Consider the following 24,621-nt stretch of genomic DNA (forward strand, 5'->3'; position numbering starts at 1 on the left):
ATGTCGGTACTTGGTGTGCTTGGATCCCAGGAAGAGCAATGGGGATCCCTAATAAATCCAAATAAATACTAGACGTACAGTATTTGCATTGAGCGTAATACAAATAAATATTAGACGTACAGTATTTGCATTGAGCGTAATACAAATAAATACTAGACGTACAGTATTTGCGTTGAGCATGTTCCTGCTGTCAGCCTCTCCAGCTTTCAGTAGCTCTGTGGGTGGTGTTGCTAGGCTGCCCTGTATTAGGAGCAGTGATTCTAGTGGCTAACCTCCATTAAGCCTCTGTAGTCTCTGCCTTCACACCGCTGCTTGATCTGGTTGGCTGAGGGGCTGGAAGTGGCTACAGCCTCAGGTAATAACTGACCTACCACACATTCACTCCATTACCGCTCCCCATAGGTCAGAAATTATAATACAGGTCATAATGGCAGACCAAGGAGCAGGGGCAGAGCCAGAGGCACGCTGGTTTGGTAAACTGTACATGTTTGTCTACAACGTAACGAGACACAGAGGCGTGCAGTGGAGAGAGGGAGTGTGCAGTCCATGTCAGAAAGAAAAAAAAAGAAAAAGCAGTGAAGAAATACAATCTTTTGTTGTGTTAGTCAAGTCTCTCCCTGTGCTGTAGATCTGTGCATCAACAGAAGAGGAACCATGACCTTCTACCACACAGTAAAGTATGCCAGCTTCTTCTTAAGTGGGGTGCAAATGCCTCTGAAGCCGCATTCAGGGTAGTAAACAACCAAAAGTTCAATAATAATAATAATAATTGACACGGATAGAGAATAACCATTTGTAGACAGGATAACAGAGAGAGGCAGCAGGGCCCATCCTGCTAAAGCCATGCTAGGGGGAAACACTGATAGTAACTATGGTGACGTTCGTACCGGGATCATCCAGTTGGCCAGGTCTCCCATCTTAGAAACCTGCATGGCTCCCAGCATCGTCAAGTTGATGTGACCACTGCAGAGAGAAGACAAACAATCACCTTATCAATCAATCTATACATCAATTAACTAACCCAATCAGTCCATCGGTCAATCAATCACCAACAAGGTAAATGTGGCAAATGGAGACAGAAGGAGGGTTTGATACCTCGTCGAAGGCATAAGAAACATCAACTGTGTTCTGAGTTATAGAGAGAATGATGTTGGGTTGTTCCACATGATTAAACATGTGCTATTAAACTATGAAGACATTCTAATTAACTCTGTGTGGGAGGGGTGAGGAGGAGGATGGTTTCAATTTGTAACTCTGGTAATAGGACAGCTGGTGTAATCAGACAGGTGGCAGCCTATTAGAATAGCCATGTTCCCTCGCCGTCACCTCACCTCTGAGACAAGACAAGGAGACATTGTGCCACAGGGAGAGAGAGACCTGAGCTACACACACAGCGACAGGCCAATGTCATGCGTTTCAGAAATCTCTGCCGAAACCCACCCAAAACTGTTTACGTCACCTTCACCGGATCAACTTTTGACACCAGTGGCACCATGCTCAGATCGAAGAGGGACAGTGTGTATGCGTCGCTCTTTCTCTCTGTTTGTGTGTGCGTTAGTGAGTCCGTAGGTGGGAAGGGCACTCACAGCCAGATACCCTGTAAAATCAGAGCATAGACACTGCAGTGCAATGACTCACTATGACCAGCGTGTGTGTCTGTGTGTGTGTGTGTGTGTGTGTGTGTGTGTATGAGCCATGTCTTTGTGCGGTCTCTGGCACATTGGCCATTAGTCCTCTGTATTTATGAATCTTATTGGATTTCCACGGGTGGACAAACAGATCTACTTCTATAGGGTGGGTGGGCTGAGTCTCAGCTGATCCAGAAATCAATATCAACCGGTGAATTATCGCCATTGCTTTTGCCGAGCTGCATGGTCAACAATAGCTAACAGCTAATATACAAGGCTTAACAACCATGGCCAAGCCCTGATTTGTAAGCAGCATTTCATGGTTTCATGGCAGTTTTGTTGAGCTCAGCCGACATCTATTTATGTAATATACACTATATGACCAAAGGAATATGGACACTTGCTCGTCGAACATCTCATCCCAAAATCATGGGCATTAATATGGAGTTGGTCTCGCTTTGCTGCTAGAACAGCCTCCACTCCCTTCCACTAAATGTTGGAACATTGCTGCGGGGACTTGCTTCCATTCAGCCATTCAGAGCATTAGTGAGGTTGGGCACTGATGTTGGGCGATTAGGCCTGGCTCGCAGTCGGCTTTCCAATTCATCCCAAAGGTGTTTGATGGGGTTAAGGTCAGGGATCTGTGCAGGCCAGTCAAGTTCTTCGACACCGATCTCGACAAACCATTTCTGTATGAACCTCACTTCGTGCACGGGGGCGTTGTCATGCTGAAACAGGAAAGGGCCTTCTTATCTAGAATGGCATTGTATTAAGACTTCCCTTCACTGGAACAAGGGGCCTAGCTCAAACCACAAAAAACAGCCCCGGACCATTATTTCTCCTCCACCAAACTTTACAATTGGCACAATGCATTGGGGCAGGTAACGTTCTCCCGCCAAACCCAGATTTGTCCATTGGAATGGAAGATGGTGAAGCGTGATTCATTACTCCAGAGAACGCGTTTCCACTCCAGCCAATGCTTGGCATTGCACATGATGATCTTAGGCTTGTCTGTGGCTGCTCGGCCATCAGAAACCCATTTCATGAAGCTCCCGACGAACAGTTCTTGTGCTGATGTTGCTTCCCGAGGCAGTTTGGAACTCGGTAGCGAGTGTTGCAACCGAAGAAAGATTTTTACGTTCTACATGCTTCAGCACTCGGCGGTCCTGTTCTGTGAGCTTGTGTGGCCTACCACTTTGCGGCTGAGCCGTTGTTGCTCCGAGACATTTCTACTTCACAATAACAGCACTTACAGTTGACCGGGGCAACTCTAGCAGGGCAGAAATTTGTAAAGGTGGCATCCTATGATGGTGCCAGTGTTTGTCTATGGAGATTGCATGGCTGTGTGGTCAATTTTATAAACCTGTCAGCAATGGGTGTGGCTGAACTAGCCAAATCCACTATTTTGAAGGCGTGTCCACGTACTTTTGGCCATGTTGTGTATATCATCCCAAGGTCTCGACAGAAAACGGGAGGTTTTTGAAGCTGCACTGTCCAAGCTAATCCTAGTGTCAATATCCTGATCAGTGAGTCTCCGATTCCATATTCAATAGGACTTCATGTGTCTCACAAAGGGTCATTATGCTTCATGGCATCCACATCTTGTCAATAATGGTCAGACAACCACTACTTTTAGAGACAACCCCAACATGCGCCCGCTCACCCACCCACACGACACACACACTTCCTGCCCCCTCATCCCTACACTTTCCCTCTCCGGATCACCCGTAGCCTAAACAGTTACCCGATCATTCAGCCCTAACCTAGCCCCCTAGAGTTTGACTATAACGCACAAACAAAAACACAGAGCCCTCTGTCTCGATGACTTCAAACAGCAATAAATCAGTTATACTGTTGTTACCCTCTGATCATGGCAAACGATTCGTCACTGGAGAAGTAGGAAGCTCCTGGAAGCACAGTCACCGTTTCTTTACCTGCACAAACACAGGGGGAAATGTCAACATCTCTCATAAACGGGATAGTTTGTTTCGTTTCGCGTGTGTGTGTGTGAGGCAACATCACTCACCGGCGTTAATGAGGTCAGCATCCACTTCGTCTTCTGTGGGGTAGGGGCCCTACACAGAACACACACATTCGTCACACAATGACACACATCCGGTCTCTAAGCACCATAACCACACACATATGTTCTCTCCCTTCAACAAAGGAACAGTCCTTGTTTCTTTACAGCACTATAAAAGGAGGAGGAGGGGAGCAAGAGAGCTTCTGACATCACATCTCTTAACCTGACATTCATAATTGGGGGAACATTCTCACAAATGAGGCATTGGCATATTTCTGCTGAAATTTCTCTGACAACAGAATAGATGTGAAAGGCTTGGTGGAGCTGCAGTCTTTGTTAACACAGCCCACAGCTGTGTATACAAATAATGGATGGAGGAAAAAGAAGGCAGATGGTCGCAATCTCCACAATGTTGGGTTAAGAATCCGGCACGTTTCAAACGTCAGTCCCAACACCTGTTGTCAAACCATGTTAGTATGGTTTTACAGTGAGAGGGATTTAAATTAGCGTTTTACCAATCCCAGGATGCCGTTCTCGCTTTGCAGGTGGACAGTTATGTCAGGTTGGATGAAGTTGCTGGCCAGCATGGGGATGCCAATGCCCAGGTTAGCTGACAGGGGTTAACGTTAAAGAACACACACCCAATACATGAAAGACATACTAGTACCCTGATCTCATCTGATTCTGCACTACCGATGCCAAAACCTGTGTTAACTGATAGAGTTGCTTTGTCAAAGATAATGAACTTTCCCAATTTCAAATCAAATTGTATTGGTCACATACACATATTTAGCAGATGTTATTGCGGGTGAAGTGAAATGCTTGTATTCCTAGCTCCAACAGTGGAGTAGTATTTAACAATTCACAACAATACACACAAATCTAAAAGATAAAGAATGGAATTAAGAAATATATAAATATGAGGACGAGCAATGTCGGAGTGGCATTGACTAAAATACAGTAGAATACAGTATATACATATGAAATGAGTAAAGCAGCATGTAAACACTATTAAAGTGACTAGTGTCCATTATTAAAATGACCAGTGATTCCATGTACAGTTGAAGTCGGAAGTTTACATATACTTAGGTTGGAGTCATTCAAACTTGTTTTTCAACCACTCCACAAATGTATTGTTAACAAACTATAGTTTGGCAAGTCGGTTAGGACATCTACTTTGTGCATGACACAAGTAATTTTTCCAACAATTGTTTACAGACAGATTATTTCACTTATAATTCACTGTATCACAATTCCAGTGGGTCAGAAGTTTACATGCACTAAGTTGACTGTGCCTTTAAACAGCTTGGACAATTCCAGAAAATGATGTCATGGCTTTAGAAGCTTCTGATAGGCTAATTGACATCATTTGAGTCAATTGGAGGTGTACCTGTGGATGTATTTCAAGGTCTACCTTCAAATTCAGTGCCTCTTTGCTTGACATCAAGGGAAAATCTAAAGAAATCAGCCAAGACCCCAGAAAAAAAAATTGTAGACCTCCAGACATCTGGGTCATCCTTGGGAGCAATTTCGAAACGCCTGAAGGTACCACAATCACCTGTACAAACAATAGTACGCAAGTATAAACACCATGGGATCACGCAGCCGTCAAACCGCTCAGGAAGGTGACGCGTTCTGTCTCCTAGAGATGAACGTACTTTGGTGCGAAAAGCGCAAATCAATCCCAGAACAACAGCAAAGGACCTTATGAAGATGCTGGAGGAAACAGGTACAAAAGTATCTATATCCACAGTAAAACGAGTCCTATATCGAAATAACCTGAAAGGCCGCTCAGCAAGGAAGAAGCCACTGCTCCAAAACCGCCATAAAAAAGCCAGACTACGGTTTGCAATTGCACATGGAGACAAAGATCGTACTTTTTGGAGAAATGTCCTCTGGTCTTATGAAAAAAAATAGAACTGTTTGGCCATAATGACCATCGTTATGTTTGGAGGAAAAAGGGGGAGGCTTGCAAGCCGAAAAACACCATCCCAACCGTGAAGCACGGGGGTGGCAGCATCATGTTGTGGGGGTGCTTTGCTGCAGGAGGGACTGGTGCACTTCACAAAATAGATGGCATCATGGGGGAGGGAAATTATGTGGATATATTGAAACAACATCTCAAGACATCAGTCAGGAAGTTAAAGCTTTGTCGCAAATGGGTCTTCCAAATGGACAATGACCCCAAGCATTCTTCCAAAGTTGTGGAAAAATGGCTTTAGGACAACAAAGTCAAGGTATTGGAGTGGCCATCACAAAGCCCTGACCTCAATCCTATAGAAAATTTGTGGGCAGAACTGAAAAAGTGTGTGCGAGCAAGGAGGCCTACAAACCTGACTCAGTTACACCAGCTCTGTCAGGAGGAATGGGCCAGAATTCACCTAACTTATTGTGGGAAGCTTGTGGAAGGCTACCCGAAACGTTTGACCCAAGTTAAACAATTTAAAGGCAATACAGTCAATTAGTATTTGGTAGCATGTAAACGTCTGACCCACTGGGAATGTGATGAAAATAAAAGTTGAAGAAAATCATTCTCTCTACTAAAATAAAGTGGCGATCCTAACTGACCTAAGAAAGGGAATTTTTACTAGGATTAAATGTCAGGAATTGTTAAAAACTGAGTTTCAATGTATTTGGCTGAGGTGTATGTAATCTTCCGACTTCAACTGTACATAGGGCAGCACCAATATAGTAGTACATTTAAACCCTTTTACTATTAATCCACCTTTTGGTGAGATATCAATGATGATTTGTTCAGTCAACTCCCATTTCATGTTCAAGGATACCATACATCCCATCCTCAAACTCCAGAGCTGCCCGGCGAATGATCCTCTCTCGTACGATGTCAGAGTCCTTCTTTGGTTTTGGCTTCTCTGCTTGGGCCTTCTGCACTGTACGCCTCTGAAGAGTGGAGAGAGAGACAATTAAGCCATCTCGGCTTAGTACCAATTGATTACCCACACTTCCATATTGGACTATGAAAGGTTTGGGAGTGATGAATTATAGATCAGTGGGTGGAAACACATTTTCTCCCAAATTCCCAGGTTTTCCAGAAATCCTGGTTGGAGGTTTCCAGATTTCCTGCATATTCCCTCATAGTTTTGGGAATCTTCCAATAGAGATTTCTGTAAAACCTGGGAATTTTGGGAAAGTTACTGGAACTTTTGCAACCCTTTTTAAATCAGTAATACTGCCACTCATTTGATTCCTCAAGGTACTAGAACAGGGTAGAGAGGACTTGATTGCACATCAACTTAGTCCAAAAAATAACAGGAAGTCTATAATTCATAGAAAATAATGAGAATTTTGCAACCCAGTATGAATCCACTGAGATGTCTGGAGGCCCACCTCTATCCTCTTCTCGTAGCTGCCTCCCTTGATGATCCTGTGGATGTAGATGCTAGGGATGTGGATGTCCTCTTCAGCAAACGTCCCCACATCCACCACCTCCTCTACCTACACACAGATAGAGTTGGATGAAGCATTTTATTTTTCACCTTTATTTAACCAGGTAGGCTAGTTGAGAACAAGTTCTCATTTACAACTGCGACCTGGCCAAGATAAAGCAAAGCAGTGCGATCAAGCATGAATCAACAGAGTGTTGTTGGTCACTCCAAACACTGATCCTAGGGGGTTAACTAAAGCCACACTCCTCGATCTCTGTGTCCAACCGCTGTGATCGATTCACATTTGTAAAATACAACGTTCAATGTTTTCATTCTGGTCTTTGTTTATGGCTGATAGAGGGTGGAAACAGAGTTTTAGAGGAGTGTGTCTTTAAACCTCTCTTTTTCTATCTGCTAACAGGGAGCAGGAACCACACTGTATTCATTTCCCCAGCTTTGACAACCACCAAGCCTAGAGTAAGCTGCTTTCATGCGACAGCTTGGCAGTGGGGCCTTTAGAGAGGTCGAGCCCAGGGGAAAGGGCCTGATCCTGGGATCAGAGGTGATGGAAGGTGGGTGCAGGTTCTGTCCATCACAAGGAGAAACCTGGTGTTACATTACAAGCTCTGTCCCAATGTTATTAGATTTAGAAGGACTTGGAATGGTCCAAGTATGGCCTGAAGAAGGGGCGTTGGCAAGGGTTTCAAGAAGCATCACAATCATCAACTCAATTGTCTTCATCGCCACCATGACCATCATCATCAGTAATCAATTAGTGTCAACCATAAGGGAATTACACAATGTGGAGGTGAAGACACCATTACTGACTATGTCACTTAGCAAGGAATCTAAACCCCAATCATACCAGCCACATAACAGAAGCTATGACGACTAGCAAAGATGATAGCTAACGTTCATTAAAAAGCTTTAAAATGAACCAGCCTCAGTTGGCTTGTTACTAAGCAACATTTTCAGAAAGCTTCCTGCTAAATGAATTATTTCCAGAGTGTGTCCTGGGTTCTGCCTGAGATATGTTCCCCATGTTATTTAATGAGACATTCATTGTAATAGGTATGGATCCCAGGAAGAAAGAGGTCAACGTGACTCGGTAAAAAGGGCAGAAGGTAAACACTCTCTTCCTTTAAAGAACCCAGTGACTAGAGATATTTTGGACAGCACACTTCTATTTACCAGAAGTACGTTCAACAAGGGAAATGGCTAGTTTGTGAACGTTAACACAAGCTGACACATTCCGTTTGTTTTGTGTTAAATCGCAAACGTTAGCTAGCTGTCATAGAAGGTTGTGTGCTGCAAAAGTAAGTGTCTGTTTTGGGTCTAAACCTCTTTGCAAGAATATTAACATCTTTGGAGTGAGCCTATTGATTTCCGACCCCTTCATCCCATCGTCCTGTGCTGTTTATTATGGTACCCCAGTTGCCTATGAAGAACAGCACGAGATAACAACAACACTTTCTGCTGAAGTAGACCCTCACTAAGCTTTAGAGAGACAGAGAGAGAGGGTGAGAGAGAGTGAGAGGAAGAGAGAGAGAGAGAGAGAGGGGGGGAAGAAAGAGAGAGGGGGAGGGAGAGAGAGGGGGGAAGAGACAGAGAGAGAGGGGGGGAGAGAGAGAGAGAGAGACAGGGGGAGACAGAGAGAGCGGGGGAAGAGAGAGCGAGAAAGGAGACAGAGAAAATGCTAGAGAGAGGAAGAGGGGCTCAGGGACTCTTTCAGGAGCAATAATCTTATAATACGATGCTGAAATCATCCCTCTTCATAAAGACTCAGAGGGGAGACACTTCAGAGAGGGAGAGGTAGGCCAAATCGACTTGCAGAAACGAGGGAAAAAAAGAGATCTCTACAGAAAGGGGGACAACATAAATTGCAGCCCTCTACCATCCCCCTACATCCTCCACGCCAATGTAACAGAGGATATTATATATTTATTGCATTCACACAAGGGGGCAGCAGGTAGCCTAGTGGTTAGAGCATTGGGCCAGTAACCGAAAGGTTGCTGGATCGAATCCCCGAGCTGACAAGGTAAAAATCTGTCGTTCTGCCCCTGAACAAGGCCAGTTAACCCACTGTTCCCCAGTAGGCCGTCATTGTAAATAAGAATTTGTTCTTAACTGACTTGCCTAATTAAATAAAGGTTACATTTTTTTTTAAGGGGGACAGGTGGGCATTTACAGACACGTAGAATTGAGTCCTTCCTTATCTCAGCTTCCTCTCCCTCCACACTCTACAATGACTGACTGAGACGAGCCAATGGGTAAAAGCCGAAAGGATCCCATCTAAGCGTTGTCATGGCTACAGGGGCTTTGGTGGTTAGCCGGGCGGTTCAGGGCAGTAAAGTGATTGAGGCGCGTTCTCTCTCTGGGTTAAATCTCTGATAGTGCGAAAGGGGAGCCAAGGGCGGGGATGAGAGACTGACACTTTGCTAGGGGCTGATGCAGCATCTGACACAAGCAGATGCACACACACGGAATGCAAGCACGGACACACACACACACCAAGGTTTCCCTTAGCAGGTAATTGCAGGCTTTTGGACGATAAAATTAATTAGAAGCCGATAAAATTGCAGCCGGCCAAATTGTCCGGGGTAATTCTACATTTGTTGTTAGCCCAGCTAGTATGGACACTGACAGTTGTGAATCTGAAGCAGCCGAAGAGCTACTGCCCCCTTACCCGGGAAAGCACCGAAAAACAGACGGGGGACGTTGGACCATCGAAGAGGCGCAAATATGATGAGAACTACATTGATTTGGGGTTCACTTATATTGGGAGTAGTGCCTTTCCTCAGCCACAGTGTGTTATATGTGCAAAAGTACTAGCTCATAACTTTATGAAAACGTCACTCTTGGGCAGACATTTAGAAACAAAACATGCCGATTTGAAAAATAAGCCACTGGAGTTGTTTGAGCGAGAATTAAGACGACTTTCGAGTAGTAAGACATGTATAAAAGCAACAGATGCCATTAATAAGAAGGGGCTAGAAGCATCTTATATGGTGAGCTACCGAGTGGCTAGGACAGGCAATCCCCATACTATTGTGGAGAAGATTAATACTTCCTGCTGCCGCGGATATGGCTGGGACAATGCTGGGGGAAAAGGCCCAAAAAACTATACAGACAATGACCTCATCAAACAACACTGTTTCACAGCGCATCAGTGGCATGGCAGGAGATGTTTTGAAGCAATTACTGCTTCGCATACAAGCCAGTGAATTATATGCGTTACAGCTGGATGAGTCAACAGACGTGGCGGGCCTGGCACAGCTCCTGCTATATGTCCGTTACGTTTATGGGGGATCAATTAAGGAAGACATCCTCTTCTGCAAACCAGGACAACAGGAGAGGATATTTTTAAAGTTCTGGGCAGCTTTGTGACATCAAAAGGACTTTGGTGGTCAAGATGTGTTGGTATCTGTACTGATGGCGCAAAAGCCATGACAGGAAGATATAGTGGAGTGGTAACGCGAGTGCAAGCAGTTGCTCCCGACGCCACTTGCGTACACTGCAGCATCCACCGAGAGGCTCTTGCTGCCAAGGGAATACCTGACAGCTTGAAAGACGTTTTGGATACTACAGTGAAAATGGTTAACTTTGTTAAAGAAAGGCCCCTGAACTCCCATGTATTTTCTGAACTATGCAATGATATGGGCAGCGACCATGTAACGCTTTTACAACATACAGAAGTGCGCTGGTTATCAAGGGGCAAAGTATTGACACGAGCGTAAAGTTTTATTTACTAACCATAATTTTCACTTGTCTGACCGCTTGCTTGCATGATGAAGAGTTTCTCACACAACTGGCCTATCAGGGTGATGTTTTTTTCCTCGCCTGAATGATCTGAATCCAGGATTACAGGGACTCTCCGCAACTATATTCAATGTGCGGGACAAAATTGAGGCTATGATTAAGAAATTGGAGCTCTTCTCTGTCTACATTAACAAGGACAACACACGTCTTTCCATCATTGTATGATTTTGTGTGTGCAAATGAACTCAATGTCAAATGTGATATAGCGAAGCACCTGAGTGAGTTGGGTGTGCAATTACGCAGGTACTTTCCCAAAACGGACGACACAAACAACTGGATTCGTTATCCCTTTCATGCCCTGCCTTCAGTCCACTTACCAATATCTGAACAAGAGAGCCTCATTGAAATTGCAACAAGCGGTTCTGTGAAAATTGAATTTAATCAACCACGTACCTTGCAACCATGTACCTATGTGAGAGTGGATTCTCGGCCCTCACTAGCATGAAAACTAAATACAGGCACAGACTGTGTGTGGAAAATGATTTAAGACAGACTCTCTCCAATACAACCCAACATTGCAGAGTTATGTGCATCTGTTCAAGCACATCCTTCTCATTAACCTGTGGTGAGTTATTCACCATTTTTGATGAACAAATACAGTTTCATATGTAAGATGGTTAAATAAAGAGCAAAATTATTGATTATTATAATATTATTATTTGTGCCCTGGTCCTATAAGAGCTCTTTGTCACTTCCCACGAGCCGGGTTGTGACAAAAACTCACACTCATTCTTATGTTTAATAAATGTATAGTGTGTGTGTGTGTGGCAGGCTTACAATGACTGGAAAAAACAACATTTGAGAGAGTGCGCTGGCCCTGGTGCTAGAGGAGCAGCTGGAGGTTGAATGTTTGAAGGAGTACGGGACTATAAAAATCAGGCAAGGTTTTCCAGATTAGTGGAGAACTAGGCTTTTTTTTTTTTAAATAAACTGCTTCAGACGGGTTGCAGCTGTGCCAGTGAGTGATTGACAAGCCATGCTAGAGGTTCATATTCCCGATCTCTAGTTGTCAATAGCGCTCCGGTTTGACCTTAGTGGTTGAACGTAAGGAGGGGGGGATGATTGTAGACTAGTTTCTATAAGTCTTCTGTATGTGCTTCAATAGCCTACATCCTAGATACCAGATTCAATCACCAGCCCTGCTTCCTTAGAGGATGATGGTGTTAGTGATGATGAAGACATCATTGTAAGGGGGTGTTACGCCACCCACCCATGTCGCTCTACCCTGCCTCACTCGACACACGGTCTGTCCTCAGCTCAGTGAGCTGTTGCCTAAGCTAAGCCAAGCCCAGCCAGCACAATAAACAAACTCATCCAATTTAAATATTATATGTGTATAAAGGGCCCAGTGTGGCTTTGATCTGCGCGGTGTGTGTGTGTGTGTGAGTGGGGCTGCAGCAGGGCTCAGCAGGACAGAACAGAACTGGAATGAATCAAAAGACAATAAAACACACAGGAACGCAAACGCACACACAAACCACCCATCGACACACATACATATGTTAATTGATATTCCTGTGTCTGTAGTAGCATTTTCACATCAATGAGAGCGGGGAGAGGCTTGAAGTGACCTGGGAGGGAGACACAGGGAATGAAAGGTCCACTGGGAAACACAAACCTTTTTTTTGGTCAGTGTGTTCTTTTTTAGAACTCTGAGCGCTGTCAGGGCATATTCATCTCAAACTGATGGGCATACAGTGTGTATATGTGTGTGTGCCTTTGTCCTAGTGTGTTGTGGTTAGCTGTGCCCAGCATATTCACCTCCTTCAGCCCCAGTCATATTATTAGATCAAAACGTCAAGTCAAGGCACAGCTCGCTGATGTGATCAATGGAAATGAATAAGACAGGAGTTCCACACACACAAGGCTGTTGATAAGACCTTTTTACAAATCCATTGATGTGAATCAACTGCTGTGACCCAGCCCTGTCCCACCTCAGCTGTGTGTGTGTTCGTGTGCTGACATTAAAGGACGTTCAGACAAATTGCTCTGATCAGTACACATATGAAGGGCATCCATTTCTCTTTGAGCGGAGGCTCAGCCTTTTCTAAACCTTCGTTATATACCAAGGAGCCAATCAAAAGCGATGAGTACGTCGCTACTTCAGTCATCTCTCTCCGCACTTTCTCTCTCACTCACTCTCCCCATCTCCCTCCATGCCGCTTTGCACACAGACCTAGCCACACACCCTGCCACTCAAGGAGCGCATGTTGTTGTTCATCCTCGACAAGGGCTGCGGTTAAAACTCATAAAAGACACACCCTTGTCCACTTACCCTCATCTTATGCCCTTGGGGGAATTCCCCATCACCATCTTTGAGGGCGGTGCAAATGATTAGCCAAGCAAGGGAAGTTTGAAACGTAAGCCCCTCAGCCCTCGTTTTTAAGTCGAGTTGGCGAGTGTACAATTATGTTCACTCCGGGGCCTGAAACTCCCCATAATTCAATTCGTGATGATTGTACATCCGCTAAGAAAAGTCAGCCAAATATTAAAACCTCAACGTCAATATGGAGTGAACATACAAGTGTAAGTAAAAATGGATGTAAATAAGTTAGAAATTGTGCTACTAATACACGACGGCACAAACACATCTCGTAAAAGTAATGACGATTTGTTTGGTTAGCTTTTGGAAATTGTAGAAATAAAACATTTTCGCAGCATTTTTGCAGCTTGGCAAGCTAACGTTATTTAGCTAATTGATTTGCTAGCTATCGTACAGTAGGCATATATTAATAATTATATATTTAATGTAAGTAGACATAATCATAATTGACTATAGTGCATATAAACCACCCACAAGCTATCGGTAGCTGAAAACACAATCATCGTGGGATGAACGAGTGATGAATTTCCGGTCCATTTAAAAATCATTCCTTCCTCACTCGCCCCTTGCCATGCAAGTGTACTTAAAAAAAAAAACGTTTTTTATTAACAACAAATCAATACAGGAAGTACATGTGGGAACACAAGTATATATAAATAATATACAAAGGACAATTGGGCTAGGGGGTACAATATCACATTATACAAGGACCTTAAGGGACATACATACACTTATTATTCTAACAAATGTTTTGTTAGTAAGTATTTAATTGTCTTAAAATACAGTTCAATTTCTTTTTGTAAGGTAAGAAAATGTGGTGTTTTGTTTGTAAATTTACATTTGTGAATATGAAATTTGGCCAAAAGAATAATGAAATTAATTACATAAAAATGTTTTAGCTTATTTCTATCGTAGGTAAAGCATCCAAGCAGTACATCTCTCCACAATAGTGTAAGATTTTCATAAATGTGTTCAATTATAAATCCACTGATGTCTTGCAACAGTTCTCTTACATGAATACAATGCCAAAAAAGATGCAACACTGTTTCTGGGTGGTCATTACAAAAGGAACAATTTGAGTTGATGTTTTCCTTAAACTTCTTCATATAGTGGTTGGCAGGATAATATTTATGAATAATTTTAAAGGAAACTTCCTTAATTTTGTTAACAAGTAGGTATGTGTGTGGCAACATCCAAACTTTTTCCCAACAGATATTATCAATAAATCCATTCCAATAAGGCATGACATAAGGTATAGATACAACATCCTGCTGAAACAAGGTTCGTATCGCTCTGTTGTTGAATGGACCAAAAGAGAAACAAATCTTTCCTACTGATGAGTCAAGAGGGTTAATGGAAGGTAGGCTCTGAGGGTCAGGTCTTGACACGTTCCTGAATAATAAAGCAACACCTGAGGGAATGGCATCTAAAAAATTGCAAAATCTTTAGGTGTTACAGGGACCTTGTAAAGTGATAAGAATTCATTATAGCTGAGTAAAAGACCCTCTTGCGTTTACCAGTTGGCTCACCAATAGGATGTTATTTCGGAACCAATATTCTAAAAACAAAGAAGTATTTTTATACAATATATCCCGCTTATTCCATATATAATATCTGTATGGAGAAAAATTATGCTTATAAATTAAGGACCATGCCAAGAAAACCTGCCGATGAAAAGCAGAAAGTTTCACTGGAACTTTGTCAATATTATAATTGCAAACCAACATGAAGTTAAGGCCACCAAAAGTAGAGAAGACATGATGAGGAATAAAATTCCACATAGAAATGGGTCTTCTTAGGAATTGTTTTATCCAATTGATCTTAAAAGTATTATTTAAGGTAGTAAAGTCGAGAAAATTCAGCCCACCATTCTCATAAGTGTTCATTACAACGGTTTTCCTAATGTAATGGGTACGGTTTCTCCACAGAAAGTTGAAAAGCATCTGGTCTATCTCCTTGCTTATTTTGCCGTCAAGATATAAAGATAGAGCACCATATGTTAGTCTAGAGATATCTTCAGCCTTGGTTATTAGGACTCTTCCTTTTAAAGATAAGTCCCTCTGTAGCCATTGATTTAGCTTCTTCTGGGTTTTTTTTAAATAAGAGGGTTAAAACTTAGTAAGCCTCTAGACTTCTGATCCTTTGTAATGGTTATGCCTAAATATGTAAGTTCTTCTTTTACTGGAATACCATAATATGAAGGTGTCACACAATCTTTGACAGCCACGAGTTCACATTTATTAATGTTAAGATATAGACCAGACATTTTGGAAAAGGATTGTATCACATTGATCGATATGGGAATTTGGTTAGCGTCTTTCAGAAAAAGTGTAGCATCGTCAGCCAGCTGGCTTATAATAATTTCTTTACCAGCTATGGAAATACCTTGTACAGGACTATTATTTAAAGAATTTGTAAGAAGTTCGGTGATTAATAAAAAAAGGTATGCAGAGATAGGACAACCTTGCCTAATTCCTCTCTTTAACTCAAATCTAGGTGAGGTGCCATATTTCAATTTGATAGAGCTGTTACCATTTGTATAGAGAGTCTTAATAGACTTACAGAAAAAAAATCCCCAAAGCCAAGTCTCTCAAGGGAGTGGGAGAGGAACTGATGTTCTACTGTGTCAAATGCTTTATAAAAATCGAAAAATAATATGAAGCTATCCTCGGTTGTTAGGTCTGAGCAGTCAAGTATGTCTAATACTAGTCTGATATTGTTAGAAATATGTCTGTTCCTCATAAAGCCAGACTGTGTTTCATCAATGATTGCATCCAGGACTTCTTTAATTATTTTTGCAAGTAGTAAGGCTAATATCTTATAGTCATTATTAAGAAGACAAATTGGACGCCATTTATCGATGAGCAGCACTTCTTTTTTAGGCTTATTAACCCCTGACTTATTGTAGGAGGGAGAACATTGTTTTTAATACTCTCTAAAAATACTTAAAATAAGAAGGGAGCTACTTGTTCAGAAAATAATTTGTAAAATTCTGATGTTATTCTATCAACACCTGGTGATTTATTGTTCTTTAGATGTTTGATAGACTCTATAATCTCTTCAATGTTGATGGGTTCATCACACTGTTTAGATTCTATATCACTGATAGAGTGAACATTATTCAGTGAGTCAAAAAACATATCTGTGGATTCCTGACAGTACGTAGAGCTATACAATTTTCTGTAAAAATTGCAATACATTATTGGTCATCTGTAATAACACCATCAATTTATAGCTTATGGATAGTGTTATTTGTAGAGTGACATTTCTCAAGTCTAAAGAAATAGGATGAATTCTGTTCTCCCTCCTCAATCCATTTTTTCCTAGATCTAATAAAGGCTCCTTCTGCTTTTAATCTATACAGTGGGGGAAAAAAGTATTTGATCCCCTGCTGATTTTGTACGTTTGCCCACTGACAAAGAAATGATCAGTCTATAATTTTAATGGTAGGTTTATTTGAACAGTGAGAGACAGAATAACAACAAGAAAATCCAGAAAAACGCATGTCAAAAATTGTATGAATTGATTTGCATTTTAATGAGGGAAATAAGTATTTGACCCCCTCTCAATCAGAAAGATTTCTGGCTCCCAGGTGTCTTTTATACAGGTAACGAGCTGAGATTAGGAGCACACTCTTAAAGGGAGTGCTCCTAACCGCAGCTTGTTACCTGTAAAAAAGACACCTGTCCACAGAAGCAATCAATCAGATTCCAAACTCTCCACCATGGCCAAGATCAAAGAGCTCTCCAAGGATGTCAGGGACACGATTGTAGACCTACACAAGGCTGGAATGGGCTACAAGACCATCACCAAGCAGCTTGGTGAGAAGGTGACAACATTTGGTGCGATTATTCGCTAATGGAAGAAACACAAAAGAACTGTTAATATCCCTCGGCCTGGGGCTCCATGCAAGATCTCACCTCGTGGAGTTGCAATTATCATGAGAACAGTGAAGAATCAGCCCATTACTACATGGGAGGATCTTGTCAATGATCTCAAGGCAGCTGGGACCATAGTCACCAAGAAAACAATTGGTAACACACTACGCCGTGAAGGACTGAAATCCTGCAGCGCCCGCAAGGTCCCCCTCCTCAAGAATACATATACATGCCCGTCTGAAGTTTGCCAATGAACATCTGAATGACTCAGAGGACAACTGGTGAAAGTGTTGTGGTCAGATGAGACCAAAATGGAGCTCTTTGACAACTCAACTCGCCGTGTTTGGAGGAGGAGGAATGCTGCCTATGACCCCAAGAATACCATCTCCACCGTCAAACATGGAGGTGGAAACATTATGCTTTGGGGGTGTTTTTCTGCTAAGGGGACAGGACAACTTCACCACATCAAAGGGACGATGGACGGGGCCATGTACCGTCAAATCTTGGGTGAGAACCTCCTTCCCTCAGCCAGGGCATTGAAAATGGGTCGTGGATGGGTATTCCAGTATGACAATGACCCAAAACACACGGCCAAGGCAACAAAGGAGTGGCTCAAGAAGAAGCACATTAACCTGTTGGGTCTAGGGGGCAGCATTTGCACGTCTGGATAAAAAAAATGTACCCGATTTAATCTGGTTACTAATCCTACCCAGTAACTAGAATATGCATATACTTATTATATATGGATAGAAAACACTCTAAAGTTTCCAAAACTGTTTGAATGGTGTCTGTGAGTATAACAGAACTCATTTGGCAGGCAAAACCCTGAGACATTTTCTGACAGGAAGTGGATACCTGATGTGTTGTATTGACTTTAAAGCTATCCCATTGAAAAACACAGGGGTTTAGGAATATTTTGGCACTTCCTATTGCTTCCACTAGATGTCACCAGCCTTTACAAAGTGTTTTGAGTCTTCTGGAGGGAGATCTGACCGAACAAGAGCCATGGAACGGTGATGTCCCATTAGACACCTGGCGCGCTACTTCATGTTGGGTACCCTCGTTCCAATACGTTATAAAAGGCTATGCATTCGTCCACCTTGAATATTATTCATGTTCTGGTTAAAAAAGGCCCTAATGATTTATGCTATACAACGTTTGACATGTTTGAACGAACGGAAATATATTTTTTCCCCTCGTTCATGACGAGAAGTCCGGCTGGCTTACATCATGTGCTAACGAGACGGAGATTTTTGGACATAAATGATGAGCTTTTTTGAACAAAACTACATTCGTTATGGACCTGTGATACCTGGAAGTGACATCTGATGAAGAGAATCAAAGGTAATGGATTATTTACATAGTATTTTCGATTTTAGATCTCCCCAACATGACGTCTAGTCTGTATCGCAACGCGTATTTTTCTGGGCACAGTGCTCAGATTATTGCAAAGTGTGATTTCCCAGTAAGGTTATTTTTAAATCTGGCAAGTTGATTGCGTTCAAAAGATGTAAATCTATAATTCTTTAAATGACAATATAATATTTTAACAATGTTTTCTAATTTTAATTATTTAATTTCTGACGCTGACTTGACTGCCGGTTATTGGAGGGAAACGATTTCCTCAACATCAATGCCATAGTAAAACGCTGTTTTTGTATATAAATATGAACTTGATAGAACTAAAAATGCATGCATTGTCTAACATAATGTCCTAGGAGTGTCATCTGATGGAGATTGTAAAAGGTTAGTGTATCATTTTAGCTGGTTTTATGGTTTTGGTGACCCTGTCTTTGACTTGACAAAACATTACACACAACTCTTGTAAATGTACTGTCCTAACATACTCTAAATTTATGCTTTCGCCGTAAAACCTTTTTGAAATCGTAAAACGTGGTTAGATTAAGGAGATGTTTATCTTTCAAATGGTGTAACATAGTTGTATTTTTGAAAAATTTGAATTTTGACATTTATTTGGATTCAAATTTGCCGCTCTTGAAATGCACCTGCTGTTGATGGAGTGCACCACAGGTGGCACGCTAGCGTCCCACCTAGCCCCAAGAGGTTAAGGTCCTGGAGTGGCCTAGCCAGTCTCCAGACCTTAATCCCATAGAAAATCTGTGGAGGGAGCTGAAGGTTCGAGTTGCCAAACGTCAGCCTCGAAACCTTAATGACTTGGAGAAGATCTGCAAAGAGGAGTGGGACAAAATCGCTCCTGAGATGTGTGCAAACCTGGTGGCCAACTACAAGAAACGTCTGACCTCTGTGATTGCCAACAAGGGTTTTGCCACCAAGTACTAAGTCATGTTTTGCAGAGGGGTCAAATACTTATTTTCCTCATTAAAATGCAAATCAATTTATAACATTTTTGACATGCATTTGTTTGGATTTTTTGTTGTTGTTATTCTGTCTCTCACTGTTCAAATAAACCTACTATTAAAATTAGACTGATCATTTCTTTGTAAGTGGGCAAACGTACAACATCAGCAGGGGATCAAATACTTTTTCTCCCCACTGTATATATTATCAGTTTATTTTTTAACTCAATTAGTTCCATCTTCTCCTCCCCCAGAGGCCGGCTGGGGACCTTTGAGAAAGGGAAGTTATCTTAATGATCACCGTTTCCTCCTCAGCTCTTCTGGTCTAAGCAACATTACTACCATATTTTCGAAGGTATTTGGACACCTCAAATTTAAAGAGCTCCCAGCTCCCAGATTTTTCTTCACAAGCCCTTTCCCAAAAGTGTGAAAGCAGATCTTTAACCTCAAACGTAACTATATAATTATTTAATAACGAGCTATTTAGCTTCCAGTAGGATGCTCTACCAAGGTTAGTATCAGGGGTAAATATTTTGATATCAATGTAAATGGCCCTGTGGTCTGTGAGGGGAGTAGTACAAACATCAATACATTTGGATATAAGCCAAAAATCTATTCTGGATTGTCTGGAACCTGTTTTGTTACTCCAAGTGAACGATCTGTCGGCCGGAAACCTCTCTCTCCATATATCAGTAAGATCAAACTTTTCCATAAAAAGTATTAAACCCAAATTCTGATTGGTTGGCCTACCTGGGGGCCATCTATCAGTTGAATTATCTATAGTAATGTTAAAGTCCCCTGCTATCAATAATAACAAATTTGGAAATTTAGATAACCAATGATGTATATGTTTCTCTATAGATTCAAGCAACTCATCATTCTCATGTTTGGTGTTGTACCCGTAGCAGTTTACAGTAATGAGCGTAATGTCATTGATCACAAGACAAATAAAGGTACCAAAGGGGTCACATTCCGAGTGTAGAATATTACCACCAAAAGGTATTTTCATTGTAGTGACACCAGCGGAGCGTTCAGATCCATGGGAAAGCCAAATATCGTTGCTCCACTGTGACCTCCAGAAGTTGGCATCAGCCGAAATTGAGTGAGACTCTTGAAAAAAGCAGAAATTTGTTCGAAATTGTTTAGCAAATAAAAATAAGGCCTTGCTCTTTACATTGTTTTCGTAACCCCCTAGCATTAAGAGAAACTATAGACAAAGACAAAACAACAAAGATTATATAAAAGTATAAACTGTAGTAGGATGAGTCAAACGTAGGAGCAGTGAACGTAAGCGTTAATGAACCGAGATCTGCACAATTTAAGTCAACTTAAAGTGAAATTAGCTTATTCCATAAACTCTGAGCTAGATGTTATCCAGCTTTTGAAATTCAACTCAAGAGAAAATTATGTTCAAGACCAAACCAAGGGTTCTTTGTAGTAAGAGAGACTAAAAACCCTCTTTAGTGTAATCAGGAACTATTCTGAGAAATAAAATACAAAAGAATAATTTAAATAAAAGGGTACCTTACTATTTTAAGGGCATATGAAAACTAATAAAAAAATTGAATAAAAAAATGGTTTTACATATAAATGTTCTTAAGTCCTTTTTCACTTGGAAATAAGTATTAATAACTAAATAGAACAATAACCGTGTAAAGTCAGAGCAGACCTGTATTCCCTTTAGAGCAGTATCTTAGTTACTGTATACATAAAAAATAAATACATCTTTTAGTCTTCTTCGTAAGTTTGTAAACAAAATAGGCCTTCTGGTCATACAAGAACAAACTAATAAATTGAGGTACTTGAGTATTCCGAAAAATAGTCCCCTGATCTTTGTTAGGTAACATTAATCAATACAAGGAAAATGAGAATACCTTGGCCGAAACCATCAATCTATTCCTTCTGGTGAGATTCTAGGGAGGAATATGGATTTCTGAACCGTTGATGAAGCCTCGTCTTCCGACGAAGTAAGCAGCTTTTCCCTCATTTCGGGCTTTCTTGATCGTTGGCCACAACTTGTTCCTTCTTTCTATGTCCTCCGGGCTGAGATGCTCGGCAAAACGCATACCATGGCTCTGAAGCAAGGCGTTCTTCCTAGCAGCTTTCCAGACAGCATCCCTGTAGAATCTGGCAGTGAAGTGGATGATGATACCCCTTGGTCTTCAATCGTTTTGCTGTTGCTTCTTGCCGAGGCGATGCACAACGTCGATGGTATCACCAACTTTGTTCTTCTCTGCAGGCATAACTTCTTGGCAGATGTGGATAGCCTCTCCTCGCACATCCTCATTCTCCACCTCTGGCACGCCGTAGAGTCTCAGGCTCCATCTTCTTGTGTATTGTTCCAGATCAGTGAGACGTCTATGGTAGACATTGTTATTCTTTTCCACCTTTTCCACACTTTTTTCAACTTTTGCCACTCTTGTTTTCACATCCTTGATTCACCACATGCAAACTCCAGTCTTTTTCAAGCCTTCGATAACCATGGTGTTCACGCCTACCGTTTTCTCAATGGCGTCAGACCTGGAGTTGATGAGTAAGGAGAGGGTAGCCACGATGTCAGAGTTCATGTTGGGTTTTTTGTAGGGTGGAGGTTTGCACGGAGTAACCGGTAAAGAGGGGAATTCGTCATCTTCAACAGCATTCGAAAGCATGATATTATCCATAGGGCAAGCGTAGTTATGGCAGTTGTCTATAAGCACAATTCTCTCTTGTTGATTAGCAATAGAACAGCTAGCTTCTTCCTTTCTTTTTTTGTCATGACTTCGCATGGACATGCAAAAATAAATTATCCAATTCTTATTCCAGTCACAGGAAAGTTCTTATATCTTGAACAAATAAAAACAGTAATAGTAATGACTGTAAACTTGTTTTTTTCACAATCTTTCTGAAGTTTGGTGCGGAGTTCTGTAAAAAAAAGCGTCTGTTCAAGCCGCCATCTTGGCCTCCCCTTGCCATGCAAGTGTATACTCGGCAGATGTCATGATACGTCATTAAAAGTGTCCACTTAATTATGAGGGCTGATGGGATAGGCTGTGTCTTTTAAATGTTTGGACTGTAGCCCAGAATACACTTACGTTCTGTCTCTGCATGGTCAATGCAGCATTTGCAACAATGTTGATGACGACGATGCTGTTTTCACCTTTATTCTTAATATAAATCCACTAGCGTTCTATAATTACACTATTTGTTTTTGTTTTTCTTACATCTGCAAACATCTAACTACTAATGCTAATTGCTAGCTAGCTAATAAATGTACTGAGTCAGAGAACGTAACTAGCTTTCCAGCCTGATAATACCAGTGATGTGTGTAAACCTAAATGTACATGTTTTTTTTGCAGCGGTATGGACTATGCGAAGCAAGAATATGTATGCTCCATGAAGTAGCTAAGAGAATACATTCAATGTAGCCAAAGATTATAGGGTCCCCTACGAAACACTTGGGTTCCTATGTGTCACAATAACTTCTCCTTGGCATTTTCATTTGTTGTCATGTCAAACACTGTATGCCCACTATTATATTCTAACTATAGAATTAGAATAATCATTCTATTTCCATGATTCCAACAGTTCACCAAAGCGTTTTGCTCTAAATCACAAGTCAAATTGCAATTGCAACATTTTGGTTTTGGGGCGGCAGGTAGAGTGTTGGGTCAGTAACCGAAAGGTTGCAGGATCGAATCCCAGAGCTGACAAGGTAAAAATGTGCTGTTCTGCCCCTGAACACGTCAGTTAACCCACTGTTCCTAGGTAGGCCATCATTGTCAATAGGAATAGGAATTTGTTCTTAACTGACTTGCCTAGTTAAATAAAGGTTACATTAAAAAAAATAAGGCCTAGATTGTTGTGCAGCCCTACATGGCAGTGTGGAAATGATCTCAAATGAAGGCAGGAAATGCAGAAACATAAAATACTGTCATACCATCAAAAAATAATAATACTGTGATATTATATTTTTGCCATATCGCCCAGCCCTAGACAAAACACATGACAAAAGAGACACCACAACACTACATAGACTAAGACAACAACACAACATGACAACTACACAACATGGCAGCAGCACAACATGGAAGCACAAACATTTTTAGGCAAAGACAACAGCACGAAGGACAAAATTGTACAAAACAAACATCACATGAAGCAGTCACAAGTGTCAGTAAGAGTGTGCATGATTGAGTCTTTGAATTTAGAGATAAAACTGTCCAGTTTGAGTGTTTTCTGCAGCTCGTTCTAGCCGCTAGCTGCAGCGAACTGAAAAGAGGAGTGACCCAGGGATGTGTGTGCTTTGGGGACCTTTAACAGAATGTGACTGTCAGAACGGGTGTTGTATGTGGAGGATGAGGGTTGCAGTAGATCTCTCAGATAGGGGGGAGTGAAGCCTAAGAGGGTTTTATAAATAAGCATCAACCAGTGGGTCTTGCGCCGGGTATACAGAGATGGCCAGTTTACAGAGTAAAGAGGTGCATCCTATAAGGAGCTTTGGTGGCAAATCTGATAGCTGAATGGTAAAGAACCTCTAGCTGCTCAAGAGCCCCTTTACCTGCCGATCTATACATTATGTCGCCGTAATCTAGCATGGGTAGGATGGTCATTTGAATCAGGGTTAGTTTAACAGCTGGGGTGAAAGAGGAGCGATTACGATAGAGGAAACCAAGTCTAGATTTAACCTTTGCCTGCAGCTTGGATATGTGTGTGGGGGGGAGAGAATGTGTGTGAGAGAGTGTCGGCGAGGGGAAGTAGGGGTCAGTCTGGCTGCGGGCGATGGAGCATGAGGATGACAGCGACCCTTAGCATCCAACTTATTCATAGCCACTCCATCTCCCTCTGTGTCTGTGTGTATGCATGCGTGTGTGGACTCTTTGTCACAGTCAGGTCTCAGGCTTGATTCCACTAAGCTGGGAAACAGCCGAATATTGACATCACAAGCAATCTGTTTCCAACAAGCTCTCTTAGTTGAAGGCCTGTTACTTCAGAATGTGTGTGTACTTTGTTTGAGAAAAAAATGACAGTTTCCTGGTGTGTTATGTTCTGTTGTCTTGGTTGGTGCACTGGGATGAAATAATGGAGTGGAATTAGGAAGTAGGCACAAATAGTTTTTGCAGGCCGACCCTAACACAACACTACCCCAGAAGGCCTGGCTCTGCGAAAGTAATGAACTCAATTACCTCCAGCCAGTCAGACTAAATTGAAAAAATCCGTTTGAATTCAAATCTGCTGTAGCCAATTTCTCAACTCAACCCAGAGTC

General features: G+C 41.8%; 1 protein-coding gene across 2 annotated transcripts in view; it reads right to left on the reverse strand.

Annotated features, from left to right (window-relative positions):
- oxct1a (3-oxoacid CoA transferase 1a) overlaps positions 1–24,621 on the reverse strand; it is a 119,730-nt gene that overhangs the window by 47,184 nt on the left and 47,925 nt on the right. For both annotated transcript variants that reach the window (XM_014171139.3, XM_014171140.3), the window contains exons 8-13: positions 7,000–7,107; positions 6,438–6,552; positions 4,167–4,261; positions 3,655–3,703; positions 3,490–3,562; positions 888–963 (exon numbers count right to left, since the gene is read on the reverse strand). In XM_014171139.3, coding sequence (XP_014026614.3) covers positions 888–963; positions 3,490–3,562; positions 3,655–3,703; positions 4,167–4,261; positions 6,438–6,552; positions 7,000–7,107 — 516 coding nt within the window. The remainder of the gene's footprint in view (positions 1–887; positions 964–3,489; positions 3,563–3,654; positions 3,704–4,166; positions 4,262–6,437; positions 6,553–6,999; positions 7,108–24,621) is intronic.

This window comes from Salmo salar, chromosome 24 (genome assembly GCF_965601325.2).
Source record: "Salmo salar chromosome 24, fSalSal1, whole genome shotgun sequence".
Taxonomy (NCBI): Eukaryota; Metazoa; Chordata; class Actinopteri; order Salmoniformes; family Salmonidae; genus Salmo; species Salmo salar.